This window comes from Arvicanthis niloticus, chromosome 1 (assembly GCF_011762505.2).
Source record: "Arvicanthis niloticus isolate mArvNil1 chromosome 1, mArvNil1.pat.X, whole genome shotgun sequence".
Classification (NCBI taxonomy): Eukaryota; Metazoa; Chordata; class Mammalia; order Rodentia; family Muridae; genus Arvicanthis; species Arvicanthis niloticus.
The window spans coordinates 113944211-113970190 of NC_047658.1; the positions used below are offsets into that span (position 1 = coordinate 113944211).

Here is a 25980-nt window from a genome sequence, read left to right on the forward strand (position 1 = left end):
AAGAAGCGTGTCTCCAGGGTAACTGCGTAGCCTCCCCCCCCCCCGTTGCTCTGGGAAACTGCGAGTCTGAGTCTCGAAAAAGGTGGAGCCAGCCTTCTCTTTAGGAGGGGCACTTGAGAAAGGAGGGGGGGTCAAGCTTTGGCCTCCACCTGGAGCTCCAGAAGCGTAGCACAAGAGCGCATCAGAAAGCCTCTGACTACAACCCCCGGCATCCTCTGCGTGTTGCCTTGCTCCTGGGGAAGCTCCTCATTTACACCCTTTATTCCGTTTGGGGAGGTCAAGGGCCCCAGTTTCGTTTGCCTCTGACTTGTTTGCGACCTTGCCCTCTTTTTCTGCAGAGTGTGAGGCCATGGTCATTGTTTCAGGTCAGAGAAATCTTCCCGGAGTTCCCACTCCAGTTTATTTTAAACTCTTGCTGACATAGAGATTCTCTTCAGTCTTCGTGTTAAAATAATCATAAACCTATCAACTCGGGAACTAAGTTGAAGTATTCATTTTCTTGTATCTTGGTAGAAGAAATATAAAGAAGAATATATATTAATGCACAACTCTTCACTCTTCCCCCATGAATTACGTTTAAGAATTTGTCAAATGTCTTTAAACAAAGCTAAAGCTCTCAAACTTTTTATTGTAGCATTTCCTGTTCTAAAAAAATCCTATTTGTTGAAATTTCACTCCATGGGAGCGTTTCTATTGGCTTGAAGACACTGTTATACTTGCGATTCTCTTTTCTTTAGGAGAGGATCCCAAGCGAAAGATTCAAAATCTTGGAACCATAAAGAACAAAAAAACACTAAACTTTTGGGATAAAGAGAAACTAAGTGAGAGTTATTTTCAGGTAGTTTTATCAAGAAATGGGCCTCTTGCTCAGAGCGTTTTCTGGTCCCTTGCACCAATGGGCTCACTCTCCGTGCAACAGCCCCAACAGCCCACGCCTCTCGGCCTTTGCCTACTCTACGCCTCAAGCTCTGCGGAACCCGGTAGCAGCTAGTTCTATTTCGGTGCAAAATCCTCGGACTTCATTTCCCGTCGGCCCGCGCGGCAAGCGCCGGAAGGCCGCCCCGCCCCTCATTGTGCGGCTCCTACTAAACGGAAGGGGCCGGGAGAGGCCGCGTTCAGTCGGATCCCGGCAGCAGCTGCGGCGGCTCAGGTCTTCAGTAGCTCTTTCTGTCTCCCTTTCGTTTCCGGAAACATGGTGAGCAGTAGGCCACTGCGCCCGAGGGAAGCGGTTTCGTGATCCGTCGCTTGCGCGCCGGGCGGGGTGGGGGCGGCAGAGAAGCGTTCTTAGTATCCCATCCCCCAGTACCCCGAGCGAGATTAAGGGTCTCATTGAAGGGCAGGCCGCGCGTGCGCGCCTGTGGGCGCTGGGAAGGCCCGATTCGGACGTCGCTCGCGCGCCCCCTGGCTCCTCTCCCCTCCCCCATTCTGCTTTTGCGCCAGCGCGGACACTGGCCGTGGGGGAGGGGTCCAATGTGCGGAGCCTCGGGCAACGCTCGCTGGTTCTCGATGGCGCGCGCTGGACCGAAGCACGCGGCATCCAAACCCTGCCCCGGGGCCGCTAGGGAAAAGCGCGCGAGGTCTCGGCGTGCGCCCCACCCAAGGGCTGTTCCCTTCCCCGCATCACCCTCCCTCTGCGGATAGGCTGGTCTCCACAGCAGGTGGCAGGGATTCCGCCGTCTGGGAGGGGCGGGGGCGGCGGCGGCGGCGGCGGCAGCGGCAGCGGCAGCGGTACGGCTCTGAGAGATGCTAAGACATCAGGGAACCTGATTGAGACGCTGCCTCCTGAGGCTCCTTTCATCATGAATCATGGAGTGGGTCCTATACAGGCTATCGCCCCACTTCTAGAAAGAGCGATTACACACTGCCTTCTCTGTTCACTGGACTTCGGGCTAGAGCTAGAACAGCGCGTGCGCACGTGCTTGGGCCCTGCCATTCCGGCCGCAGCTCTAGTCTAGCTAGGCCTTTTGCTGCTGTGCCGGATGGGGCTGAGGGTGGAGCCGCGTTTAGGGAAGTGACCGAGGCGGGTACCGCCCTGAAGCCACCCAGCTTTTATGTTTAGCCTGAGGGCATGGAAAACTGTTGCTTGCAGTGACTGGTCCATGCTATTTTTCAAGCCGACTGAGCTCACGCGTATTCCTAAGGGCGATTCCTAGGCGTTGAGATATCTGAGGTTCCGCATCCTTGCTGCCTCTGGGATAGGAGTATATCTCTTGGGGAGGCCCTGAACCTAGCCCAATCTTTCTCCGCCTACTCCGGAAGCGGGCGAATCACGTGGCTAGCTTCCTCTGCAGTTCCATCGTGGTGGTGGGGAGGGTTGGTTGTAGATTTCTGATTGGGTCGTCCCCAGGGCCGTACAAAGCAGAAAGTTTTCGACGATTTGGGACACTACAGATTGACCTATTAATTTGTCAGTGATTTTTTTTTTTTTTTTAAGGACTCTCACCACTCTTGAATGACAGGGGGTTGTCTAACAGGGCCTTAATTAGGGGTTGTAATTCATGTGTTTAGGAGATCTCAGCGGGGAAGAGTGTTGAGTTTATACAGTGACTGCATTTGAAGGCTCTAATGGGCTTAATGAACTGTTGAGCTGTTGGTGTCTTTGTGAATTTCTGATGTTCTGATTCTCTTTCCTGGAGATAAGACTGGCCAAGAGTTTGGTCTTTTGTATCTATCCTAAGTCGGCATTTTAATCAGTAACTTTCAGGTTCTTTGAATCTGGTGTTCACAACTCGAAAAGGTTTTTGTTTTCTTTTTGGGCTTTTTTTTTTTTCTCTCTCAAAGAGATTTCTCTGGGTTGCCCCTGCTGTCCTGGAATTCATACTATAGAGCAGACTGGCTTCAAACTCAGAGAAAGGCACTCTTTGCTAGGTTTTCTTTTTAATAAGTGCTGTTTGTAACATTTATGGGGATGCTGAACTAGATAATCGGCTCTCTCCCTTGCAGGACGTTTGTCCCGGCTAGTTCTTAGATGGTGAGTTGGATGGGAGCATAAGCGTCGTCGTTTGTCTGCAGGGACATTACTATTTTGTGTGGGGCTGAGCAGTATGCCTTTTATCGAGACTGAGGTTTCCTGTGACTGGAAAGAATGCCCAGAATCCTTTCCTTTACAAGGTATATTATTTGGCTTGTCCCTCAGGCCTCTGGTGTGGCTGTCTCTGATGGTGTCATCAAGGTGTTCAATGACATGAAAGTTCGCAAATCTTCAACACCAGAAGAAGTGAAGAAACGCAAGAAGGCAGTGCTCTTTTGCCTGAGTGAGGACAAGAAGAACATCATCCTGGAGGAGGGCAAGGAGATCCTAGTAGGAGATGTGGGGCAGACCGTGGATGACCCCTACACCACGTTTGTCAAGATGCTGCCAGATAAGGACTGCCGCTACGCTCTCTATGATGCAACCTATGAGACCAAGGAGAGCAAGAAGGAGGACCTGGTGTTCATCTTCTGGTGAGCTCCTTACCTCCTTATTCAGCTTCTTCTGCCTGCCTCCTGTTCCCTTTCTCAGAGTTTAGCAGAAAGCATCCCAAGTATGGGGGATTTGGGGTTGTAACAAGACCCTTTGGTGAGGAGCCAGGCATGGTGGTGGCACCCATGCCATTAATCCCAGCTTGAGGGAAGCAGAGGCAGGCAGATGCCTGTGAATTCCAGGCTAGCCTGGTCTACAGAAATACCCTGTTTCAAAAACATTGACTACAAATGCAGTGAGGAGCTTGGGAAAAGAAAACCCTCACTGTTAGAGTATCCTAACCGTTTCTTTTCTGGAGTCGTCTCTTCCCTGGAGGCAGCTGCAGCCTTTTCCTTGCTTTGTCTTTAGGGCTCCCGAGAATGCACCCCTTAAGAGCAAAATGATCTATGCCAGCTCCAAGGATGCCATCAAGAAGAAGCTGACAGGTAAGGATCCCTTTGTATGCACGTCTGTGAGAGTCATGGCTGCAGTTTGGGTAGACAGCACTAATGGAGGTTCTCCATTCTCCTGCTGGCTAGGGTGCCTTCCTCCTTTCCTCTGCTCTCATGGCTCATTCCCAGATACAGTCTCCCCACCCCAGTGCTTCCTGCTCACTGCTGTCCCTTTTCATCCTGTAGGAATCAAGCATGAATTACAAGCTAACTGCTACGAGGAGGTCAAGGACCGCTGCACCCTGGCAGAGAAACTAGGTGGCAGCGCCGTCATTTCCCTGGAGGGCAAGCCTTTGTGAGCCACCTCCAGCCCCCTGCCTGGAGCATCTAGCAGCCCCAGACCTGCTCTTGGGTGTTGCAGGCTGCCCCTTTCCTGCCAGACCGGAGGGGCTGGGGGGATCCCAGCAGGGGGAGGGCTATCCCTTCACCCCAGTTGCCAAACATCCCTCCCACCCCCTGGACCGTCCTCCCTCCATCCCTGACCGTTCTGGCCTTCCCAAACTGCTTTTGATCTTCTGATTCCTCTTGGGTTGAAGCAGACCAAGTCCCGTCCTAGGCACCCAGTTTGGGGGGAGCCTGTTTTTTTTTTTGTTTAACAGCACCCCTACTCCTCATCCCTCCTCATCCCATGCTGCCAACTTCTAACCACAATAGTGACTCTGTGCTTGTCTGTTTAGTTCTGTGTGTAAATGAAGTGTGGACATGACCCTCCCTGCACCAGCTGGGTGCCCTCCCCTTCCCTTGATTTTGGCCACTCATGGAAGCAGGACCAGTAAGGGACCTTCAATTTAAAAAAAAAAAAAAAAAACCAATAAAAAGGCTAATTAACAATGTGGCTTTTGGGTTTGGGATCTTGGGAACCCTGTGATGGGGAATGGACCAGTGGTTTTTCTGTGGTGCACTCCTACCTAGCTCAGCCCCCAGCAAATGCATCTCCTTTTTGAGGTGGGGTGCCACAGTTGATGCCACGGCAGTTGGGCTCAGTGTGTCACACCTGAAACTTCTTGCTGGTGGACAGTGAGGTTCCCAGAGCCTCTTTCTACCTACAGGCTAAATACAGTTCACTCAGGTTATTGCTTTTTAAGGTTTTCTTAGATCTCTTCCCTCTCTTCCTCTGGGGTGGTTGGCTCACCAGGTTTAGTGGTGCCATGAACACCTAAGTTGAGCCTTTGGCCTCCTGCACTTGTGACTGGAGTCCATTTAGGGTGGGTCAGCAGGTGGAGTCCAGGACTTCAGACCCTGGTGTCTGGAGCCCCACCTACTGTTACCCCAGCTAAAGCCTTGAGCCTTTTGCTTTAATTTCTGTGGATTCTGGCCTGTGGCCTAGGGCAGGTGAGCTGGTTTCCTTAACTGGCTTCAAGTCTGGGAAGGTTGCAAGAAGGAGCTGTTCGTGATACCAAGGGTGGAGGGAATTTGTTCTTTTTGGTTTTGAAACAGGGTTTCTCTATAGATCAAGCTGTGCTTGAACTCAGATCAGCCTGTCTCTGCCTCCCAAATGCTGGGATTAAAAGTGTTCATTACCACTGCCTGGCTTTCTTAGAGGTTTTATGTTACATGTTGCTTTGATTGCTTACAAAGACCACAGACCCATTAAGGCTGGCCCATTTTGTTTGGTGTAAGACAGACCCAGGATGAACACTTGTTTTTCTGTGGTGCTGTGCATTGAACCCAAGGCCTTATGAAGGTAGGCAAGTAGCCTTCCTCTAAGCTACAGCAACAGATTGAAACGACTAAGGATGACGTGAATCCCAGAAACAGACCTATTGCCATCTAATAAAAATTGAGGGGTTGTGTGGTCTCCATCTTGTGGAAAGTAAAGGCAAGCAGACTCCTCCTGACAATAAAATAGGGCTCTTTATTTGTGAGGAGCAGGCGGGGATGCCAATGAATTCTTCAGAAGCCAGTGACTGGGTGGAGGTTTGACTCAGCCTGCTATGGGGAGGGCTGGGGTCCCTAGAAACTCTGCTTACCTATGGCCCCTATGCTGCCCTGTCAGGCAGGGCCAACTGCCTTTGGGCCTGGGTTTGCCCAAGAAATAGTAAGGGTGTGGCTAGTGGCTACCATGGTAGGGAGGGTGGTGGCATTTTTATAGGGAGAAGGCTGGAGACTTGACAGCTGTCACTGAAGAGCATCTGGTTTCACTAAAGCTCTCCTTTAAGGGCAACAAGGGTGTTCTGGAGAAGCAGGGTGCTGGCCTGCAGGAGAAAATACCTTAGTTCCCTGAGGGCTGGTGCTATTGTCTGCATTCCTCAGCCTTCAGGCTCCCCTCCTACCACCCAAGGAAGAGAAGGGGAAAAACACTGGCCTCAGGAGAGGAGAGCCATTACCTTGACCCCAGCCCTGGCCTACACTACTGCACCCTCATATCTTGGGGGGTGGGGAGGTGGGAACAGCAGAAGAGCTGGGGGAGCAGGTGGTGGGCACTCACCTTGGCATGCTTGAGCTCTAGCTCTGCCAGCTCAATGAGATTCTTACGGAAAGAGGAGACCCTGCGAGCCTTGAAGTCCATGAGCTCTGGGGAGAAGAGGGATAAAAGGAGTAAGGGCAGGGGTGGATGTTTACTATGGGGGTGATGCCAGCCTTCAAGGCTCACCCTGTTTGGCAGAGTCAGAGAGGCGCTCAAAGCGCTGGCAGCACAGCTGTTGGTGGCTCTCTGCTGGCCGCACTTCCCGATTCCTAGTTCGAGCTCTGTCCAGCGCCTTGTTAGCATTCTCATAGTCGGCCAGTGCCCGAAGCCGCCGGTATAACAAGTCCTAAGGCCATCGTCAGTGCAAGATGACTGTTGCCATGGATTTTGGGGCTGGCCCTCATCCCTGAGTACCCAGGGCTGCCTCTCACCTTGGCTGCCTGTGAGTCTCGCATGTAGTATCTCAGCATGTCAGACAGCTTCAGGTCCTCATCAGAGGCTACCCGGCCTTCCAGCTTCTGTATCAGGAAGGTGAGACTGGGAAGGGGGCTTGGGAAAGAAGGAACCTAAAGGGTTGGCAGTCTCTACATACCCAGACGAGGATTTCTTGATAATTTTACACATCAGGCTCTGAGTTTCAGAAGGCAGGCCAGGGAAATGGATGCATGTGTGCAAGCCTAGTGAACCCTATGTTCGGTAGGCTACATAGGCGAAGCAGAGTAGGGTGCCTGTGACCAGATCACAAAAGGCCTAACGGGCAAACTAAGGGCTTTGTATCTTGGTAGGTTCTGGAATGGACAAGGCCCCTGCAGACCCTTGAGCACACATTTCTTAGAGATTGGCAAACTCCATAGACTTTTGGGAAGAATTTGGGTGGGATGTATACATCTCCACAGAATGTCAGTGGCTCAGGACAGTCTCCCAGAGGTGTGTGGCATACCTCTGTGCCTTGCTCCCACCCCTCACCCGTCTCATACAGTCACTTAGAATGGCATGCTTTTTGCATGTCTTACACATCTTTGTAAGGCAGTTTAGAGTGGGAGCCACCAAGCACACCTGTAACAGCTCTCTATAGAAGACCATGAGTGCAGAAGGCAGTACTCACTCTCAGTCGCTCAAAGAGGTCTGCCAGTTTCAGGAAGCTCCTGGAATGTGGAGGGCAGGGATCTGGGGTACCTCAAGGCCTCCCTTCCCTCAAACCCTCCTTGAAATCTTTTCTCCCCTAAACCCCTTCTGAAGCTTCTGCACAATATTCCCCCCCCCCCAAAAAATTTTGTTTGTTTTTTCCGAGACAGGCTTTCTCTGTGTGGCCCTGGCTGTCTTGGAACTAACTCTGTAGACGAGGCTGGCCTCGAACTCAGAAATCTGCCTGCATCTGCCTCCCAAGTGCTGGGATTAAAGGCATGCGCCACCACTGCCCGGCTAACCTGGATTTCTATAGAGTGCAAACCCCTTGTGAGTACACAGAGCATGGGGTGTGAGTTCTCACCTCTTCAGCTGGTTGACTTCCTGGGTTCCGAGACTGCTCAGTGCCGCAGAGATAGGGATATAGTTGTCTGCCAGGCCTGCTGGGGAGCAACCTCAATTAAAGCCCCTGAATCTACACGCCAAGCCCCACCCATGGTATGAACCCTCAACCCTCGTACACTTGTGGGAGCGCATAACACGGTCGGCTCTCTGGCAGGTGTCTCGGATTCGGGTGTGGTATTCTACTAGGAAGGTCCTCTCATGCTCAAAGAAGTCATCTACCTCCTAAGGGTTAGAAACAGAACACTTTATCCAGGCACCAGGAGCGTGGCAATACCAGCAGCCAGTGTGTCCCCGTTTCCTGGCAGCCCACTCCATTAATGGCTCTCCTCCCACAGCCAAAGGGTCACCTTGAGCCCTGATATGCCGGTGATGAGGACTTCATCTGCAGACCTGACGATGCTCCTCAGGAACCCTCCCAAGACCTCCTTCCTGTTCTTCTCTCGAACACTCAGCTAAGCACACAGGGGAGGGTGAGGTGCTCAGGTTGTGGGGCACTTGTACCTTCTCCCCTGGTCAAATGCTGCCTACACCGGAGGCAAACTGGTGATATTATTAGGCCTGATTTCCTCACCCTGGTCTCAGATCCCACCATGCTCAACCAGCTTACATCCTGACTGTATTCCAAGAAGACAGAGAAGTTGTGATCCCGACGCAGGGTGGGATGGGCTGCCAGGCGCTGCAGGAAGACTTCATGCATTGCAACCGTCTTCTTAAAGATGGCCAAGTACTCCCTGTAGGAACATGGACAGCTTGACTTCCACACTGGGCTCCATCAGGATAATTACCCCTCAAAAGACCTGGGGCCAGAGGTCAAGGTCTCAGGATATCTATCATAGTTGGGGAAGAAACATACTCACGCTTCTAGCTCCTGCTTCATCTTGGCAAATTCTTCCCGGGTGATGGAGCTGCTGCCCTCACCCAACTTCTGCAGCTTTTCCCTTGAAGCCTCAAAGTCTGGCCTGGGAGGGGCTGGGGGAATCTGCTCAAAGGAGGAATGGATTGCCAAGGGGCCATCACAGCCTTCTGTCCTCACCCATGTTCTCCCGACCTCCCACCCAGCCCAGCCCCTCCTCACTATGAGGCCGGCGTACTCTCCATTTTCCACATAGGTGTCATGTAGCCACACGAACTCTTCGTGCTGCCGAACCACTGAGAACTCAGGCTGGGCAAAGTGAGGGAGGCCAGTCTGGAAGCCCAGAGACCTGTGTGAGAGCCCATCTTCCCCAAACCTGCTAAGCACCCACTTTTGGCATTCCCATCCTGAACCCCACTTGAGACCTGTTTATTCCAGCGATCAGCACTCAGGGGTGATGCTTTCTAAGGGGATAAAGTTGTGCTGGCTCTCCTTCCCACCCCAGGCCAGTTGCCTACCTCCTGACCAACAAGTCACCTTACCTTGGTTTGAACAGTAAACTTCACTTTGTCCCGCTCACTCACAGCATCAGAAATCTCCACCTGTAAGGGGTTGTCCCCCTGCAGATCCACTGACATGGAGGAAGACTGTGGAGCAGAGAGGGCAAGCTGGTTGGCTGAAGCCGTTTTGTCTTGCCCTCCTCTCTGGAGATCCTGCTCAGAGTGTACCATTCATTACTAACCAAAGCATTCCCCCAGCTCCGGTCCTCAGAGGCAGGCAGAATGCCTTCACAGTCCCTACTTCTGTCCTGCATAAGAGCTGCTTCATTATAAGACCCTCATGGGTTTAAAATGTTGTAAGCCTGGCTTGACATCTCATGCCTATAATTACAGCATCTAGGGAGCTGAAGCAGAAGGATTGGAGGATTGCTGTACGTTTAAGTATAATAATGAATTCTGGTCTAGAGTGGACTACAGAGTAAGATCCTGTCCCAAGCAAAATAAAACAGCCAAGGTGGAGCTGTAGGTAAGAGGACTAAGAGTTCAAGGCTAGCAGATGTCTGACAGTTTGCCTAGGAGAGGCGCTACAGGAAGGCATGGCGGTAGCATATGGGTTTTTAACTTTTGTTACTCATTGAGCAACAAATATTTTAGGCTTTTACTAGGGGATTTTGTTTTTCAAACAGCATCTTACAATATAGGTCTGATTGGCCTGGAACTTGCTAGGCTGCTTTCTGTCCTAGTAGTCCTTCTGCCCTGGCCTTTGTATCAGGATCACAGGCAATGAGCCACTGTACCATATTATATTATTATTGTTATTGCTACTACTATCATCATCATCATATTTCCTGTAGTGCTGGGCATGGATTCATGCCTGATATTTGCAAAGCAAGTGCTCTGCCATCGAGCTAAACCTCAGCCCTAGTTTGTTTATTTGTTTGTTTATGAGAATGTCTCTGTGTAACCCCCTGGCTGTCTGGAATACATCTATCTATCTATCTGTCTGTCTGTCTGTCTGTCTGTCTGTCTGTCTGTCTATCTATCTCTCTATCTCTCTCTCTCTCTCTCTCCTCTCTCTCTCGACCAGGCTGGCTTCAGACTCAAAGAGATCTGCCTCCCTCTGCCTGACCCAGTGCAGTTATTACAATACCTTGCAGTGGTTTGAATATGCTTGGCCCAGGGAGTGGCACTATTAGGAGTGCCACAGCCTTGTTGGAGTAGGTGTGGCCTTGTTGGAGGAAGTATGTCACTGTGGGAGTGGGCAATGAGACCCTACTCCTAGCTGCTTGGAAAACAGTAGTCTGTTCCTAGCTTTCTTTGGATGAAGATAGAAAACTTTCAGCTCCTCCTGTACCATGCTTGCCTGGGCACTGCCATGCTCCCACTTTGATGATACTGGACTGAATCTCTGAACCTGTAAGCCAGCCCCAATTAAATGTTTTCCTTTATTAGAGTTGCCTTGGTCATGGTGTCTCTTCACAGCAGTGGTAACCATAAGACACTTGCTAAATTTGCCTTTAGTTTTTAGACTCTTAGGTTTACTTCTATAATCCTGTAACTTGTTTTACTCTTTATGTTTTTGCTTCCTGCTTCTGACGTACTGGCCCTCTAGGACTGCATAAGTGACAGACACGGAGATAAAGGAAGCCCTTGGCTGTTTACGATCATAAACAACAACTTTCCAGCTGGGTGGCAATGCAAACCATCATTCGGGAGGTGCAGGCAGGAAGATCAAGACTCCAAGCCCATAATTACTTTGAGAGATTGTAGGCAGAGTTCAAGGCCAGATTTGACTATTATAGTCAGTTCAAGTCTAGTTTGACCCATATGATACTGTCTCACTAAGTGAAAAGAAAGCTGGAGGGTTGGTGAGACAGCTCAGCTGGTAATGTCACCTGCCACCAAGCAGCATGACTAGACTGTGACCTCCAGGACTTACTTATATGGTAGAAGTTGAGAATTGAGTCCCTCCAATTTTCCTCTAACCTCCACATATTTGTCTTGGAACAATCACCCCCACATTTAAAAAAAAGTGTAACTAAGAGGAAAAGAGGGGCTGAAGAGATGGGTCAGTGGTCATTAGCATTATCTTGGGATCAGTTCTTAGCACCCACGTACTTATAACGGGCTGTAACTCCAATTCCTGGGATCTGATACTCTATTCTGACCTCCTGAGGCCACCAGAAAGGCACATGGCACACATAGATACACAAAAGCAAAATACTCAAACACAAAGAATAAAATAACAACAGCAATAACAACAAAAAGTTTAAAGAAAAAAATGCTTTTAAAATTCAATGCTGGGGCCGGGCAGTGGTGGCGCACGCCTTTAATCCCAGCACTTGGGAGGCAGAGGCAGGTGGATTTCTGAGTTCGAGGCCAGCCTGGTCTACAGAGTGAGTTCCAGGACAGCCCCGGGCTACACAGAGAAATCCTGTCTCAAAAAACCAAAAAAAAAAAAAAAAACAAACAAAAACAAAAAAAAACCAAAAAAACAACAACAAAAAAAAAACCAAAAAAAAAAACAAAAAAAAACCCCAAACACCTAAAATTAAAAAAAAGGAGAACTGGGGTTCCAGCATTTAACAACTGACTGTAACTCCAGTTCCAGGAGATCCAACACCCTCTTCTGGCATCTGATGTTACCTACACCCATATGCATATACCCACACACAGATACAGAATTTAAAAATTAAATATTTAAAATAAAATGGTTTATTATTATGTGGTTTTGTGAGACCGGATATTGCCATGTAGCCCAGGTTGGCCCAAAGATATATAGCTCAGGCTAGCTTCCATCCCCTACTTCTGCTTCCAGACTGCTGGGATTACAGGTAAGCCATTACCAGGCCTGCCTTTTTGCAGCACTCAGGACGGGGAGGATAAGAAGTTTGAGATAAGCCTGGGTTACATGAGACTCCTGTGTAAAAATAAGTAAAAACTCCTGCAGTGGTGGTGCACACCTTTATTTCCAGCACTGGGGAAGTAGACACAAGCAGATTTCTGTGAACTCAAGGTCAGCCTGGTCTACAGAGTAAGTTCCAGGGTGCAGAGAAACCTACAACTAAAGACAAAAAACAAAACAAATACTAGCATGACTCAGTGAGGACGGGTGCCTGCCACCAAGCCTCAGATCCTCACTTCCGGCACCGTGGAAGATGAAACTAGCTCCCATAAATTGTCCTCTGACCCTACCTGTACATGAGACACGTGCATTTACATACATCATGCACACACAATATTTCCAAATAAAAATATAACACAATTCTTTTACCTTTGTTTTTGGTTTTATTTATTTTTTCGAGACAGAGTCTCTCTGTGTAGCCCAGGCAGTCCTGGAACTCCTTCTGTAGACCAGGCTGGCCTTGAACACAGAGATTCCACCTGCCACCTGACCCAGTACAGTATTATAGAATATCACAATTCTAAAAGAGAAAATAAACTGAAACACATCTTAAAGGTAATACATTTTAATTGTTGTGGAAATATGCTCCTTCTGTCATGTTCCTATTCCTATTCTTTCAGCTTATGCCTGAGAATCCCAGACATTCACCTCAAGAGATTGGAGCAGGGTCACTTGGCTCAGATCTGACCCTACGCTGCTCGTCTGCCAAAGCTTCACAATATTGAGTGGGCCAGTCCTTGGGATCTTGTTTGTGGATTTTGGCTACAAACTTAAGGACTTTCATTTTGCTGGTTTCCAGATTTGCTCGTGGACCCCACTGGAGCTCACAGTCCACAGGATCTGTGTGGGGTATCCGCCGGGACTCCAGATAACGTTGTCTCACGAAGTCTTCAGTAATGAGTTTCTTCGGATCCCCGAAAACTGAATGCTTCTTGGTGGGGTACACCCCCAAACGACGTAGAAAATCCCAGACATCGTTTTCTGGGATGCTGTGACCATTCATAAAGATGAGCCCTAAAATAATCATCAGGAGGCCGGAGGTGGGCGTTCCCTGGTAGCCTTTCAATTCACCATCCTCGTCCACTGGTTCCAGGGCGTTGACGAGAATGTAGGAGTTGCTCTTGGGTCCGAGTTCCACCAGTTTGTACCCGAACACGTAGTGGAGCTGTTCTGCAGCCAGCTTAAGCAGGTCTGGGAAGATGTCCTTGTAGTCTCGGATGACGTGCTTCAGGATGCCCGACCGCTTGATGGGAATCTTCCTCTGGTCCTTAATCAGCAAGAACTGCACCAGCTCTGCCACCTTAAGCTCCAGCTGCTTCTGGGTCCGGAGCTCAGTGGCGAAGGTAGCCTGGGCCTGACGAGAGCTCCGCGACCGGGCGCCTGGGGTGTCCTGCGAGGCATCGGGGTGTCCAAAAGCCCTCGGGATCTCTCCAGAGACACCCGGGCAGCAGTCACCGCCGCTCCCTAGCTGGGCACCACGGTGGCTTCTGCTCCTCGTTTTTTGCAACATGTGACCGGGCGAAGAGACGCTCCTGTAACCGGTCACACCGGACAACGAGGGATCATCTGCACGGGGCGCCCGCGCGCAGAGAGGGGAGCGAGGGCAGAGGGGAGAGGGGCGGGCACGGAGACAAATCTTACTTCCTAGTTGGATTTGTGCTGAATCTTATTGGCTAGTTTCAAATGCCTAGCACCTTGCATTCCCGGAAGATTGTCTTGTAGTCTTTCATCCTGACAACTACCATCCTGGCATATTATTTTACTAATTTACCTTGATCATATTTTATAGTGCATTACCTGGTTTGTCCTTCTTTTTCTTGCAGTGCTGGGAATGGAACCCAAGGCTCCTGAACAGGCTAGCAAGCAGCTATTGGCAAGGCTTGGTTTTATGAAGGCAACACACAGCAGTCAGAGGACAACTTGGAGGGAGTTGTTCTCACCTTCCACCAAGTGGAATGGGTGATTGAGCCCAAGTCATCAGGGTTGGCAGTAAACTGCCACTGAGCCAAACTGGCTGCCCTATCTTACTCTCTCTGGAGTATCTGGTACCGGTACTAACCACCCATCACTCCTGGCCTCTTTTTTCTTAATGTTTTTGATAATTTTGGGGGTACGTAAGTTTTTGTTTTTGTTCATTGGAGACAATGCCTATGTAGCTGATGATGCCCTCAAACTCTTCATGTTGCCTCCGTCTGCGAAGTGTTGACCAAACTTTGCCAAATTCACATAATTCAGAATATTCTGTTTGAGGGCCAACAAGATGGCTCAGTAGATAAAAGTACTTGTTGGACAAACTTGGTGACCTGAGATTGCTGTCTGGAATCCATTGGGTGAAGAGGGAACAGAAGCCCTGATCTCCACACATCTCCTATAGTGGGTGTTCTCTATTTCTCACTCCCTACAGTAATAATATATAAAACACAAGCCGGGCGGTGGTGGCGCACGCTTTTAATCCCAGCACTTGGGAGGCAGAGGCAGGCGGATTTCTGAGTTGGAGGCTAGCCTGGTCTACAGAGTAGGTTTCAGGACAGCCAGGGCTACACAGAGAAACCCTGTCTCGAAAAAAAACAATAAATAAATAAATAAAATAAAATAAAATAAAATAAAATATAAAACACAAACTAAAAACAGGAGCTGGAGGGATGGCTCAGTGGTTAGGAGCATGCACTGTGCTTCCAGAGGACTCATGGCCACTTGTAACTCCAGCTCCAAGGATTCCATGTCCCGGAGAGAACTCTTGTGTACACGGCCACACAGACAGATACATACACACATATAATTTTAAAACTAAACCTTAATTAAAAAAAAAAAAAAAAAGAATTTAAGCAGGGCAGTGGTGGTGCACACCTTTAATCCCAGCACTCAGGAGGCAGAGGCAGGAGGATCTTTGAGTTGGAAGCCAGCCTGGTTGAGAGAGTGAGTGCCATGATAGCAGAGGCAACACAGAGAAACCTGCCTTGAAAACTAAAACAAATAATACCAACACATTTTAATTTAAAAATTTAAAGCAATAAAAATCTCCAGTGGAGGGGCCGGAAAGATGGCTCAGAGGTTAAGAGACTGCTCTTCCAGAGGTCCGGAGTTCAATTTCCAGCAACCACATGGTAGCTTACAACCATCTGTAATGGGATCCAATGCCCTCTTCTGGTGTGTCTGACATCTACAGTGCACTCATATTAATAAAATAAGTCTAAAAAAAAATCCCAGTGGAGCCCTCATTCTTGAGGTTTAGGCCACAGGCGCTCAGGACACTCTGCTGCACTGCTGCCATACCACTCCTCTCTCCTCTCCACAGACTGCTAATCAGAAATAAGCTAGAAGTTTTACTTCTGTTTTTAAATAATTTGTGGGGCTGGAGAGATGGCTCAGTGGTTAAGAGCACTGGCTGCTTTTCCAGAGGACCTGGGTTCAATTCCCAGCCATCACATGCGGCTCCGACACCATCTTCTGGCCTCCATGGGCACAAAGCATGGCTGTGCTGTACATACATACATACATACAGACAGACAAAATGCCCAGACTCATAAAATAAAAACATTAAGGCCAGGCAGTGGTGGGGCACGCCTTTAATCCCCACACTCAAGATGCAGAGGCAGGGGATGGATCTCTGAGTTCCAGGCCATCCTGGTGTACAGACTGATTTCCAGGACAGCCAGGGATACAAAGAGAAACTCTGTCACAAAAAAACCAAACCAATAACAACAACAATAGACAGTATCTTCATAAACAAATTAAACAAAACAAACAAACAAAAAAGTCTAAAACATTAAAAAAATTATACAGCAATGGTGGTCCATATCTTTAATCAGAGGCAGGCAGATCTCTGTGAGTTCAAGGACAGCCTGAACTTCTTCTGGACTTCACAGGCACTTACATGCATACACATGTGCATATACTCAGACACAGAGACATTCACATAAATAATAAAAATAAATCTTTATTACAAAATTAGAAAGGAGACAAATAAGACACACTGAGCCTGGTGTAGAGGTATTGATGCTGTAATGCCAGCGTTCAGAAGGCTGAGGAAGGAGGATTGTGGAGAATTCAAGGTAACCTGGCCTACACAGTGAGGTTGGGCTACATTATGAGAAAGAAGAGCAGGGCTGGAGAGCTGGCCCAGCAGTGACAGTAACTTGCTGTTCTTCCAGAACAACTGCAGTTCCTAGCACCCACAGCGGTGGCTTATAACCCTTTATAACTCCAGCTCCAGAGGATCTGATACCGCTGGCCCCTAAGGGCACCAGCACTCACGCGCACAAAACGAATGCAAACACACACACACACACACACACACACACACACTTACACATAGTTAAAAAAAATACTAGCGAACTGCCGCCCGCAGAGGGCGCACCATCTCTTGGTGCGCGCGTTCGGATCCCGCTCTCCCGCTTCCCGCGTCTTGGGGGGGGGGGGGGATACTTTAAGATCTTTAAAAAAAAAAAAAAACCCAAATAGATGGGAAGCTGGGGAGACAGGTAAAGTGCTTGCTATTATAAGCCGAAGGCCTTGGGATCCCCAAACCTAATGTAAAAGCCAGGTAAGCATGGTACAGCATTTATTACCCTAGCTTTAACAGGGAGAGACTGAGTATCCAGAGTCAGGTGGCTAGTCAGGCTGGCTCAAATGGCAGACTCTGGCTTCAGTTAAGAGACATCAGTAGGGAGTCAGAGAGATGACTGAGCAGTTACGAGCATTTGACTGCCCTTCCAGAAGATCAGGGTCAATTCCCAGCACCCAAATGGTGGCTAAAACCATGGCTAACAACTTTCCATTACAGGGAATTCTGGCTTCCTTCAGCACTGATTGCACACAGTGCATAGACACACAGACAAAACACTCACACACGTGAAATAAGAGTAAATATTTATATAACACAGGAACATTTACCTCAGGCCTCCATATGCACAACCAATATACATTTGTATTTACATACTCACCAAACACACATAGGCAAAAAAAAAAAAAAAAAAAAAATGGGATCAAAAAATAAGAAGCAAGATGGTAAGTTTTTAGTGTACTATGTGGGTAATTTCAGTAATTGTGAATGGTCTAAATGTTTCTATTTAAAGTCAAGCATTCCAGCTGGGTAAGGTGGCTTAGATATGTGATTTCAGCATTTAGGAGGCTGAAGCAGAAAGGATTACCAAAGTATGAGGCATACAAGATTATATATGAAGATCCTATCTCAAAAACACAAAAAGTTACATTCTGTACTTTAAAATCAGCTAATACTTTTTCTTTTTTATAAAAAAACTATTATCTTATGTGTATAAGTGGTTTTGCCTGTAATTATGTCTGTGATCCATGTATGTGCCCATGAACATACAGAGGCCATTTGATGTACACATACATATTCTCTAGATAAATAAATAAATAAAATAAAAAATTTAAAATAAACAAAGTTGTGGCACATGTCTTTAATTCTAACACTCAGGAGGCAGAGACAGGAGGATGGATCTCTGAGTTCGAGGCCAGCCTGGTCTACAGATCGAGTTCCAGGACGGCCAGGGCTACACAGAGAAACCCTGTCTCAATAAAAGTAGTAGTAGCAGCAGTAATAATAATAATAATAATAATAATAATAATAATAATAATAATAGACCCATTGTCTTCTTGAACAAGTTTAACCCAAATAGATTAGGTAATTTTCAGGGCTTAGACAAATTCCTTGAAAAAACTGTAACTTTATCAAATATGAAACAAGCATCTGTTGACTTGCTTACACAAATTGAATGTGCAATTAGAAACCTCTCCAAAATTATCTCTAAATGTTGATATGTCCATAGCTAAACACCTGAGGCAGTCAAGGAAAACTATCTTTTTTATTATATTTATCTGTTTGTGTGCATATGTGTCCCAGCAAAAGTTTGTCATGGCAGCATATGGAGGTCGGAGGACAACTGGCAAGAGTCTCTCCTATCATGTTGGTCTTGGGATCAAACTTAGGTTGTCAGGCTTGGTGGCAAGGGCCTTGACCCAAAGAGCCATTTTACTGACCAGAAATAGCTTTTCTAGTTTCTTTGAATTGATACCTTCTTACATATTTTTAGGTACAGTGATGACAATTTAGTCTATGTGTATAATAGAAACAGTCAGATCCGGGGAATTAATATCCCTTCCTCTTCTTCCTTCCCCCCTCCTTCTTTTCTGAGACAGGGTTTCTCTGTGTAGCCCTGGCTGTCCTGGAACACAATCTGTAGACCAGGCTGGCTTTGAACTCACAGAGCTTGCCTGCCTCTGCCTCCAAATATGGGATTAAAGGTGGAGCCACCACTGCCCATTGCATTACATCTTCTTAAAGCTTGTCATCTATGTGTTGAAAACTTTTAGACTCTTTTTAAAATTGTCATTGTTGTTTTGCTTTGCTCTTTGTTTTAAGCCAGAGCCTTCCTCTGTGTAGGCTCCCTCTGTGTAGACAGCTGGCTTCTACCTCGATATGTGGCTGAGGATGACCTTGAACTCCTCACGATCCTCCTGGATCCAGCTCCTAAGTGCTAAGGTTTGTGCCACTACACTTGTCTCCAGTGTGACATCTGGATATGTACATCCAGCCTCAGACATATATAATTTTTTTGTGCTGATATGTCTCATCTTTTTATAATTTATTTTTTCTTGTCTTTAGTAAGGTTAATCACATATATAATATTACACCTTTCCCCCTATTTTCTTACTTGTATTTATTATTATCATCATTATTGTTTTTTTCAGTGCTAAGGCTCAAACTGGGTTCCTTGCTAAACAAGTAATGTCCCACTAAAAACACATTTTCCAAGTCCCTCGTGTTCCTTTTAATGTCTACATTTAATTTAAAATTTGTATTCATGTATTATGTGTGTTCATGAGTATGCACATTTGAGTGCAAGTACCCAAGAAGGCCAGAAGAGGGCATCAGAGCCCCAGCAGCTGCAGTTACCAGCAGTTGGGAGACTCCTAATTTGGGTGCTGAGAACCAAACTCAGGTCCTCTGCGAGAGTAGCAAGAGCTCTTAACTACTGGGCCATCTCTCCAGCTTTGCCTCTACAATTGAAAGATGCCCCTTGAGAAGGCAGTCTTTAACATAGAGGATGAATGTTACAAAGAAACTTCAGAAAATATTGCCTGTACAAATTTAGGTACACTCATCAGTTTAATAATTCTACACACTTTCAGAACCCATTTGATAATAGCACCCACAATAATACCAATAGGTAATATTTATATTGGGCCTTATAATACATTAGGCATTGTTCTAATAAATAAATGTATGTATTTATGACAGTTTCACATTGTAGTTCCAGTGGGCCTTAAACTCCTGGTAATTCTCCTGCTCGACCCTCATAAGTGCTGGGATTACATCTGGCATCTAATCACTTTATAAACATGTTCTAAGCATATATATATATATGTATATGCATGTATACATGTATATAAACGACATATGTATGTATATACATCTTTTTACTTTTGAGACAGGAGCTCACTATATAGCCCTGGCTTGCCTTCAACACTCTATGTAGACCAAGCTGGCCTTGAATTCATAGAGGTCTTCCTACCTCTGCCTCTGCCTCTGCCACTGCAGTTCCAGGATTAAAGGTGTGTCTCACCTAGCTATTTCTATATATATATATTTCTAATATGAACACATATAAACAGAAACCCATGGCCAGCCCATCTTATCCCTCCAAATTCCACTTGAATCCCACGTGCCACTTCTTGGATTCTCTGACACTAACCAAGGTAAGCTTTGTGCCCTCATTCCCCACCTTTAAATACAGGCAGACTAGCTCTTTGCTGCAGCAGGGCCCCTTGTCCCTGGCTTCCTTCTTGATGTCTATCTCTACTCTGACCCACTATGCTTGGTAGTTGCTTGAGGGAGATGTGACTTCCAGAATAAACCACAGCAGTTCCATTCCCGATCTCTGTCCCAGCTCACTACATTCCTACCTCACGCGTGAATTTATGCAGATCCCAAAACAATGAAAATCCTCAATAAACTGTTAAATGACATTGAAAGGAATAAATGAAGAATGGATGGATGGTCTTACAAATATATGAACTCAAATACACAGGTGACACAGGTGAGGTAAACTCAACAGGACTCTCTCACCCTCCTTAGTCACTTGCAGACTGCCTTGTTCTCCCCCATCAAGACAGTATTGAGTTGATTGGGGGAGGGGGACGGAGGCTGGACAGTGACGGGTCCGATTCCATCTATGCAGGCTGGGGAAAATCCTGATTATCTTTGCATCCTCAACCTGCCCCCATGCAGGGGCCTTAGAAGCGCAGCATTCCCTTGCTCAGGTCTCTCTCTGCTTGGTATGGTATGATGAAGTGAGGTGGAGTGGGAAGAGGTTTTATTTCCTTCCTTTACCTTACTCTCTTTCCCAGCTTCCTGATGATGTTCCTCCATGATGCTCCTCAGCTGGGACATACAAGAATCCTACGACAGGCCACAGCCCGCGCGTTCCAAGAGCTTGGATGAGGGAACCTTGTAGGGATGCTATCAGCTGACATTGACACTAGCTGCCGCCTCCCTGGGTGGGTCCTATCGCCCACAGCTGCTCCTTCTGATTGGGCACCAGTTTTACCACCTGAGTCTCTATTGGCTGTGAGGCCTGTCAATCTTACGTGGGCTTTTTCAGCAGCACCAGAGAGCGGGCCCAGGATAGGCCAGGGCCTGTGGGGCTCTAGGGTCACAGAGGTCACGTGCCAGTCCCGCCGGTGGACCCTACAAACCGAGCCGTTCTGCGCCCCGCCTTCTTCTAACGGGCACGAGCAGAGGCGCACATGCGCATTAGGGCAGCTTGGCGCCACCAGGCGGTGGGCGGGGCAGGGAGTCCAGAGGGGGGCGAGGGTTGGGAGGGAGGTTTGGGTAGGGAGGAATGGGGAGCCCGAGTGGATCAGGGGATCTAGGGGCGAAGGCAGGCTGCAATGTCTGTGGAGAAAGAGTTTCCGTTTCTGTTTTCACACCCAGGCCGGAAAGTACGGAGTAAGCAGCTTAGGGAGCCGCGGGGACGCAGTAAGGCCCGGATACCCGGCACCCATAGGAAGCCCCGCCGGGACCAAAGGCGATCGCCACCGGAGTCACACTGCAAGAAGGCGCAAGTGCGAGAGAAAGAGAAGGTGTGGATACCTTGGAATGGACTCATCGTGATTGGGAAGAGAGTGGAGCTCTTGGATAGAAACGTGCAAAAGTCTAACCCAAAGTTGGAATCTGAATACTGGAAGCTGGAGGGCGCAGGGAAGAAATTCTCAAAAGAGAAATCGGGCCTGCAACAGGAGACGGTGGACTCGAAGTTCTTGAGCAGTGTAGGAAGGACGGTGCGGGCTCCAGCAAGCTTGGAGGATGACAGCCCAGAGAAGACTTGGAGAGAGCTGGAGGACAGACTCAAAGCTGGTGTGCCTAAGAGCGCAGAGATGACTGCAGAGCGTGAAGAAAACTTGAAGTCTACCTCTAGGGACAAGTTGAGGACCACTAGAGGGGACTTGAGGTCCAGAGGGGATCAACTGAGGCAGAATGAGGAATTAGAGTCAAGTGGAGAGAACTTGATGTCCAAGAGAGAGAAACGGGTGTCCATTGGAGAGAAGATGGTAGGCAGAGGAGAGAAGCAGAGGTCTGTTGTAGAGAAAATGGACAGTAGAGAGAGGCGGGGGACCATCAGAGAGAAGGCGTTGGACAGTGAAGACAAGAGGGGATCCATTAGAGAGAAGGCAACAGAGAGTAGAGAGAGGCGGGGGACCATCAGAGAGAAGGTGTCAGACAGTGGAGAGAGGCGGGGGTCCATCAGAGACAAGGTGTCGGACACTAGGGAGAGACGGGGGTCCATCACAGAGAAAGTGTCAGACAGTGGAGAGAGGCGGGGGTCCATTAGAGAGAAGGTGGAGAGTAGAGAGAGGCGGGGGTCTATCAGAGAGAAGGTGTCAGACAGTGGAGAGAAGCGAGGGTCCATTAGAGAGAAGGTGGAGAGTAGAGAGAGGCGGGGGTCTATCAGAGAGAAGGTGTCAGACAGTGGAGAGAAGGGAGGGTCCATTAGAGAGAAGGTAGAGAGTAGAGAGAGGCGAGGGTCCATCAGAGAGAAGGTGTCAGACAGTGGAGAGAAGCGAGGGTCCATCAGAGAGAAGGTGTCAGACAGTGGAGAGAAGCGAGGGTCCATTAGAGAGAAGGTGTCAGAGAGTAGAGAGAGGCGGGGGTCCATCAGAGAGAAGGTGTCAGACAGTGGAGAGAGGCGGGGGTCCATCAGAGAGAAGGCGAAATTGAGTAGAGAGAAATTGAGGCCCAGTGGAGAGAAGCTGAGGCCTGGTGATAAACGTTCAAGATCCACTGAAGATATACTGGAGTCAAATACTGAGGAATTGGAGTCTGATGAGGTAAAACTGGAAGGGCATTCAAGAACAGGAAGTGCCACAGAAGAGACTATTGAAAGAGTGATAAATATTATTGGTAGTGAAAGTGTGATGGAAAATATGAGTCAGGAAATGCAAAGTCCTTCTGAAAGTGTGCAAGGGATAGATGACCACGAAGGCACAGAGAACGGAGTGGAAATTGATAGTCATGTCTTGGATGGAGAGAGAGAGATTGCTGATGAATCTGTTCCTAAGGAAGAGAAAGACACACTTGGAGAAAGCTCCAAGGAATCGGGTGGATGAAAAATTGAAGGTGAAGAAGGAGATTGGAGTATTGAAAGCCAAGGAGAAGCTAGAGCCAAGGACTTTGTTGGTCTTGAAAGGGTGACTATGAGTGAGGAGTCTGGACCTCAAAGGAGCATGGGAAAGGAACAGTAAGGGCCACTGGACATGGAGGGCAAGCCAGCATCAGTGGACGTGAAGAACAGGAAGGTGGGCAATGAAAACATTTTAAGGAGAAAGAAACGATTTGGGAGCGTATACTAAGAAGATAGAAACGGACTGTTTCCTGTTGAAGAACCGTTTGAGAAACGGGTCTAGGGTGGCTGGGTTTTGACAGACATGTACATGGTCAGGGGTGTGAGATGTAGGAGAAGGTCCAAACCAGATTAGAGCAGGACAGAGGAGGTGATTGAAGCAGACACCAAAACAGAGGCTCCAGCGGGGAGAAGCAAGGGGAGAGGCTGGATGGAATAAAAGACGAAGGACACGACAATCCACACCCTGCCACAGTGCTTAGGTTTGTTGATTTTTTTTCTTTTAGTTTTTTGAGATCGGTTCTCTCTGTGCAGCCCTGGCTATCCTGGAACTTGCTCTGTAGACCAGGCTAGCCTCGAACTCACTCACCTCTGCCTCCTGAGTGCTGGGATTAAAGGCATGGACCGAGTTTTTTTGTTTTGTTTTTTCCAGACAGGGTTTCTCTGTGTAGTCCTGGCTGTCCTGGAACTCACTCTGTAGACCAGGCTGACCTCGAACTCAGAAATCCGCCTGCCTCTGCCTCCCAAGTGCTGGGATTAAAGGCTTGCGCCACCACCGCCTGGCGTGGACCCAGTTTTAAACCGATTTCCTTTACTGTTTCTAAAGATGCCATGCAGCCAGCTTTACCCTCTGTTTTGACAGTCCTCTTACAGAGCCCTGTGCATCTGGACTACACTCACCTCACTAGTAACTAATCTCATTTTCCAGGTTCACCTCATCCCTCATGTCAGATTTGAGTTGCCCGGATTTAATGTGAAGTTTTTCTTTGTACCTGGATTGTTTCTATCTTTCACTTTTTTTTTTTTTTTTTCAGACAAGGTTTCTCTGTGTAGCCCAGGTTGTTCTTGAACTTAACTTTGTAGACCAGGCTGTCTTGGAACTCAGAGATCCACATGCCTCTGCTAGGATTAAAGGCGTGGGCCACCACAACCTGACTATATCTTTCACTTTTAATTATTCATCTGGTCACCTGTTGATGTGACGAAAAGTGTGTTTTTTGTTTTGTCTTTGTCTGGTTTGGTTTTGATGGTGGTTTAGACCTGTACCCCTGGCTGGCTTGGAACTATATGTAGATCAGGCTGGCCTCTCAAATACAAACGTCTACCTGCCTCTGCCTACCAAGTCCTGGAATATTGGTTTCTTTTTTTGAGACAGGGGTTTCTTCTTAGCCCTGGATGGCATCAAATTCTCCATCTTCCTGATTTCTGATGTTACAGGCTTGGACCACTTGACTTAAGCCTTGTTCATAATCTTCCCTCATCCCAAGGACCAGAAAAGGCCTCAGGCATCTGTTGTCAAGACTCCATTATCAGGCTGGAGAGCTGGCTCATTGGTTAAGGACATTTGCTGTTCTTGAGAAAGACCTGTATTCTAGTCCTAGTACCCATATCTGGAGGTTCACTACTTCCTCAGGCACACACACATTAAAAAAAAAAATTATCAAGATAGGTCCTTACGTCTTTACAAGTAGAGGTGGCAGAGTGGATAGAATAGAATATTTCACCAAGCCTGATGTGGCACACGTTTAATCCCAGCGCTCAGAAGGCAGAAGCAGGCAGATCTGAGTTCAAGGCCAGCCTGATCTACAGAACGATTTCTAGGACAACCTGTCTTGAAAAAAAAAAAAGTATTTCACCCCCTTTTCTTCTCTGGCTATTTTTTAGAGCACAATTTCTGAATAGAGCTTATATATAAATGTCATAAGCATGTGATAGCCTCATGTCTTTGTTGTTGTTCTTGTCATTGTTGGTGGTGGTGTGTGCGCGTGTCTCTGTGTGTAGGCAGAGTCTTATGTAGCCCAGGCTGGCTTCAAATTCTCAAATTCAATATGGACCTTGACGTCCTGAGGCTACAGGCGTGGCCGCCATGCTCATACTCAGTCTCTGTGGTGTTGAGGATAGAGCCTGGGGCTTTGTGCATGAGGCAAGCACTCTGCCAGCTTCGGAAATCTCCAGCCTTCATTTGTTTTGGCAAGGTCTCAGGCTGCAGCCCACTCACAGCACGGCCCAGGCTGGCCTCAATGCATAGCATTACTCCCACCTCAGCTGGAATTTTGGTCAGTTACATTATCTGATAGATGCCACAGAAAGTGACCATAGTAAACATTGTGCCAGTCCCTGCCCCTTCCCCTTGAGAACGGAGTCTTACTATGTTATTCTCAATATTGTTTTAGCCTACTGAGTGTTAGATTTACAAACCACACTGTGCCTGTAGTAGATGTTAATCATCTCTCTGTCCTCTCCAGCATGTAAGCTCCATGGGAACAGAAATGTGTGTCTGTGTGGAGCCTGCCGTTAGTTCTCTAGACATTAAGCATGCATTCATGGAATTCATCTGTTGCATTCATTGACTTTACCCATCTCAGTACCATTTAACATCAAGGGATAAATCACTGCAGTGATTTTCCTGCGTGACTGTCTCACCTCTGTGATGCCTGCAGGTGTCTCTGTTCCATACTTGAACCTGAGGTTTGTCTGAGCACGGGACACATGCTGGGCGGCTTGACAGTGTGCTTTGCACAGCCACTGGTGCTCCAGATCTATTTTTATGCTGGGGCCAATTACACAGCAAGACAGTCTGTGGCTGTGGCCTGCTTTCTGCTCTCTGTCCCCAACATTTCTGCTCCTTCCTTGGTCATAAACTGGTTGCTTGCTCTTTCCTCCATTCTCTGAGACTCTGACCCCGAAGTTGGACAATAAAGTAGAGATAGTGGACGTGGTACAGCTGTAAAGATAAGCTCCTGACTCAGGCCTACTAGCAGGGTGTCTTTATTCATTTTAAAAGAAATGTAAAGAGATTTATTTTGACATGTATGAGTATTTTGCTTGCATGTTATCTGTACCACGTGGGTGCTGTGCCCATAGAGGCCAGAAGAGGGTGTTGGATCTTTTGGAGCTGGAGTTACAGATGGTTGCGAGCCAGGTCTCTGCAGCATCAGCAAGTGCTCTTAAATTACGCCGTCATTTCTCCAGTACGTTTGATTGGTTGCTTGCTTGCTTGTTTTGAGGTAAGGTCTCGATATATT

At 47.8% G+C, this 25980-nt stretch overlaps 4 protein-coding genes across 11 annotated transcripts in view; 2 read left to right on the forward strand and 2 right to left on the reverse strand.

Annotated features, from left to right (window-relative positions):
- Positions 1-75: 75 nt before the first annotated feature.
- On the forward strand, positions 76-5419 carry Cfl1 (cofilin 1). Its single transcript, XM_034500839.2, has 4 exons — positions 76-1195; positions 3137-3444; positions 3812-3888; positions 4081-5419. Exons 1-4 carry the CDS (start codon positions 1193-1195, stop codon positions 4191-4193), a joined length of 501 nt encoding a protein of 166 aa, XP_034356730.1. The 5' UTR covers positions 76-1192; the 3' UTR covers positions 4194-5419.
- Positions 5420-5729: 310 nt separating this feature from the next.
- Positions 5730-20631, reverse strand: Snx32 (sorting nexin 32). 2 transcript variants are annotated; one of them, XM_076915649.1, is made up of 13 exons: positions 20446-20631; positions 9227-9331; positions 8907-9017; positions 8689-8813; positions 8439-8562; positions 8179-8283; positions 7948-8053; positions 7791-7866; positions 7407-7446; positions 6733-6819; positions 6488-6647; positions 6323-6408; positions 5730-6089 (listed from the first exon to the last, which is right to left on the reverse strand). In XM_076915649.1, exons 1-13 carry the CDS (start codon positions 20503-20505, stop codon positions 6036-6038), a joined length of 1239 nt encoding a protein of 412 aa, XP_076771764.1. In that variant the 5' UTR covers positions 20506-20631; the 3' UTR covers positions 5730-6035. The 2 variants fall into 2 exon arrangements, with proteins under 2 accessions (XP_076771764.1, XP_034356738.1); XM_034500847.1 differs by having other exon boundaries at positions 8689-8810; positions 20446-20630.
- Positions 11727-20439, reverse strand: LOC117712629 (non-structural maintenance of chromosomes element 3 homolog). Its single transcript, XM_076915657.1, has one exon. It carries the CDS (start codon positions 13597-13599, stop codon positions 12739-12741), a length of 861 nt encoding a protein of 286 aa, XP_076771772.1. The 5' UTR covers positions 13600-20439; the 3' UTR covers positions 11727-12738.
- Positions 20632-20732: 101 nt separating the features above from the next.
- Positions 20733-25980, forward strand: part of LOC117697256 (uncharacterized) — a 34008-nt gene continuing 28760 nt past the window's right edge. For 6 of the 7 annotated variants that reach the window (XM_076915617.1, XM_076915621.1, XM_076915596.1 and 3 more), the window contains exon 1: positions 20949-23217. In XM_076915617.1, coding sequence (XP_076771732.1) covers positions 21006-22721 — 1716 coding nt within the window. In that variant the 5' untranslated portion in view covers positions 20949-21005 and the 3' untranslated portion in view covers positions 22722-23217. Of the gene's footprint in view, positions 20895-20948; positions 23218-25980 lie in introns of those variants that run through there. The other variant, XR_013104841.1, reaches the window with a different exon arrangement.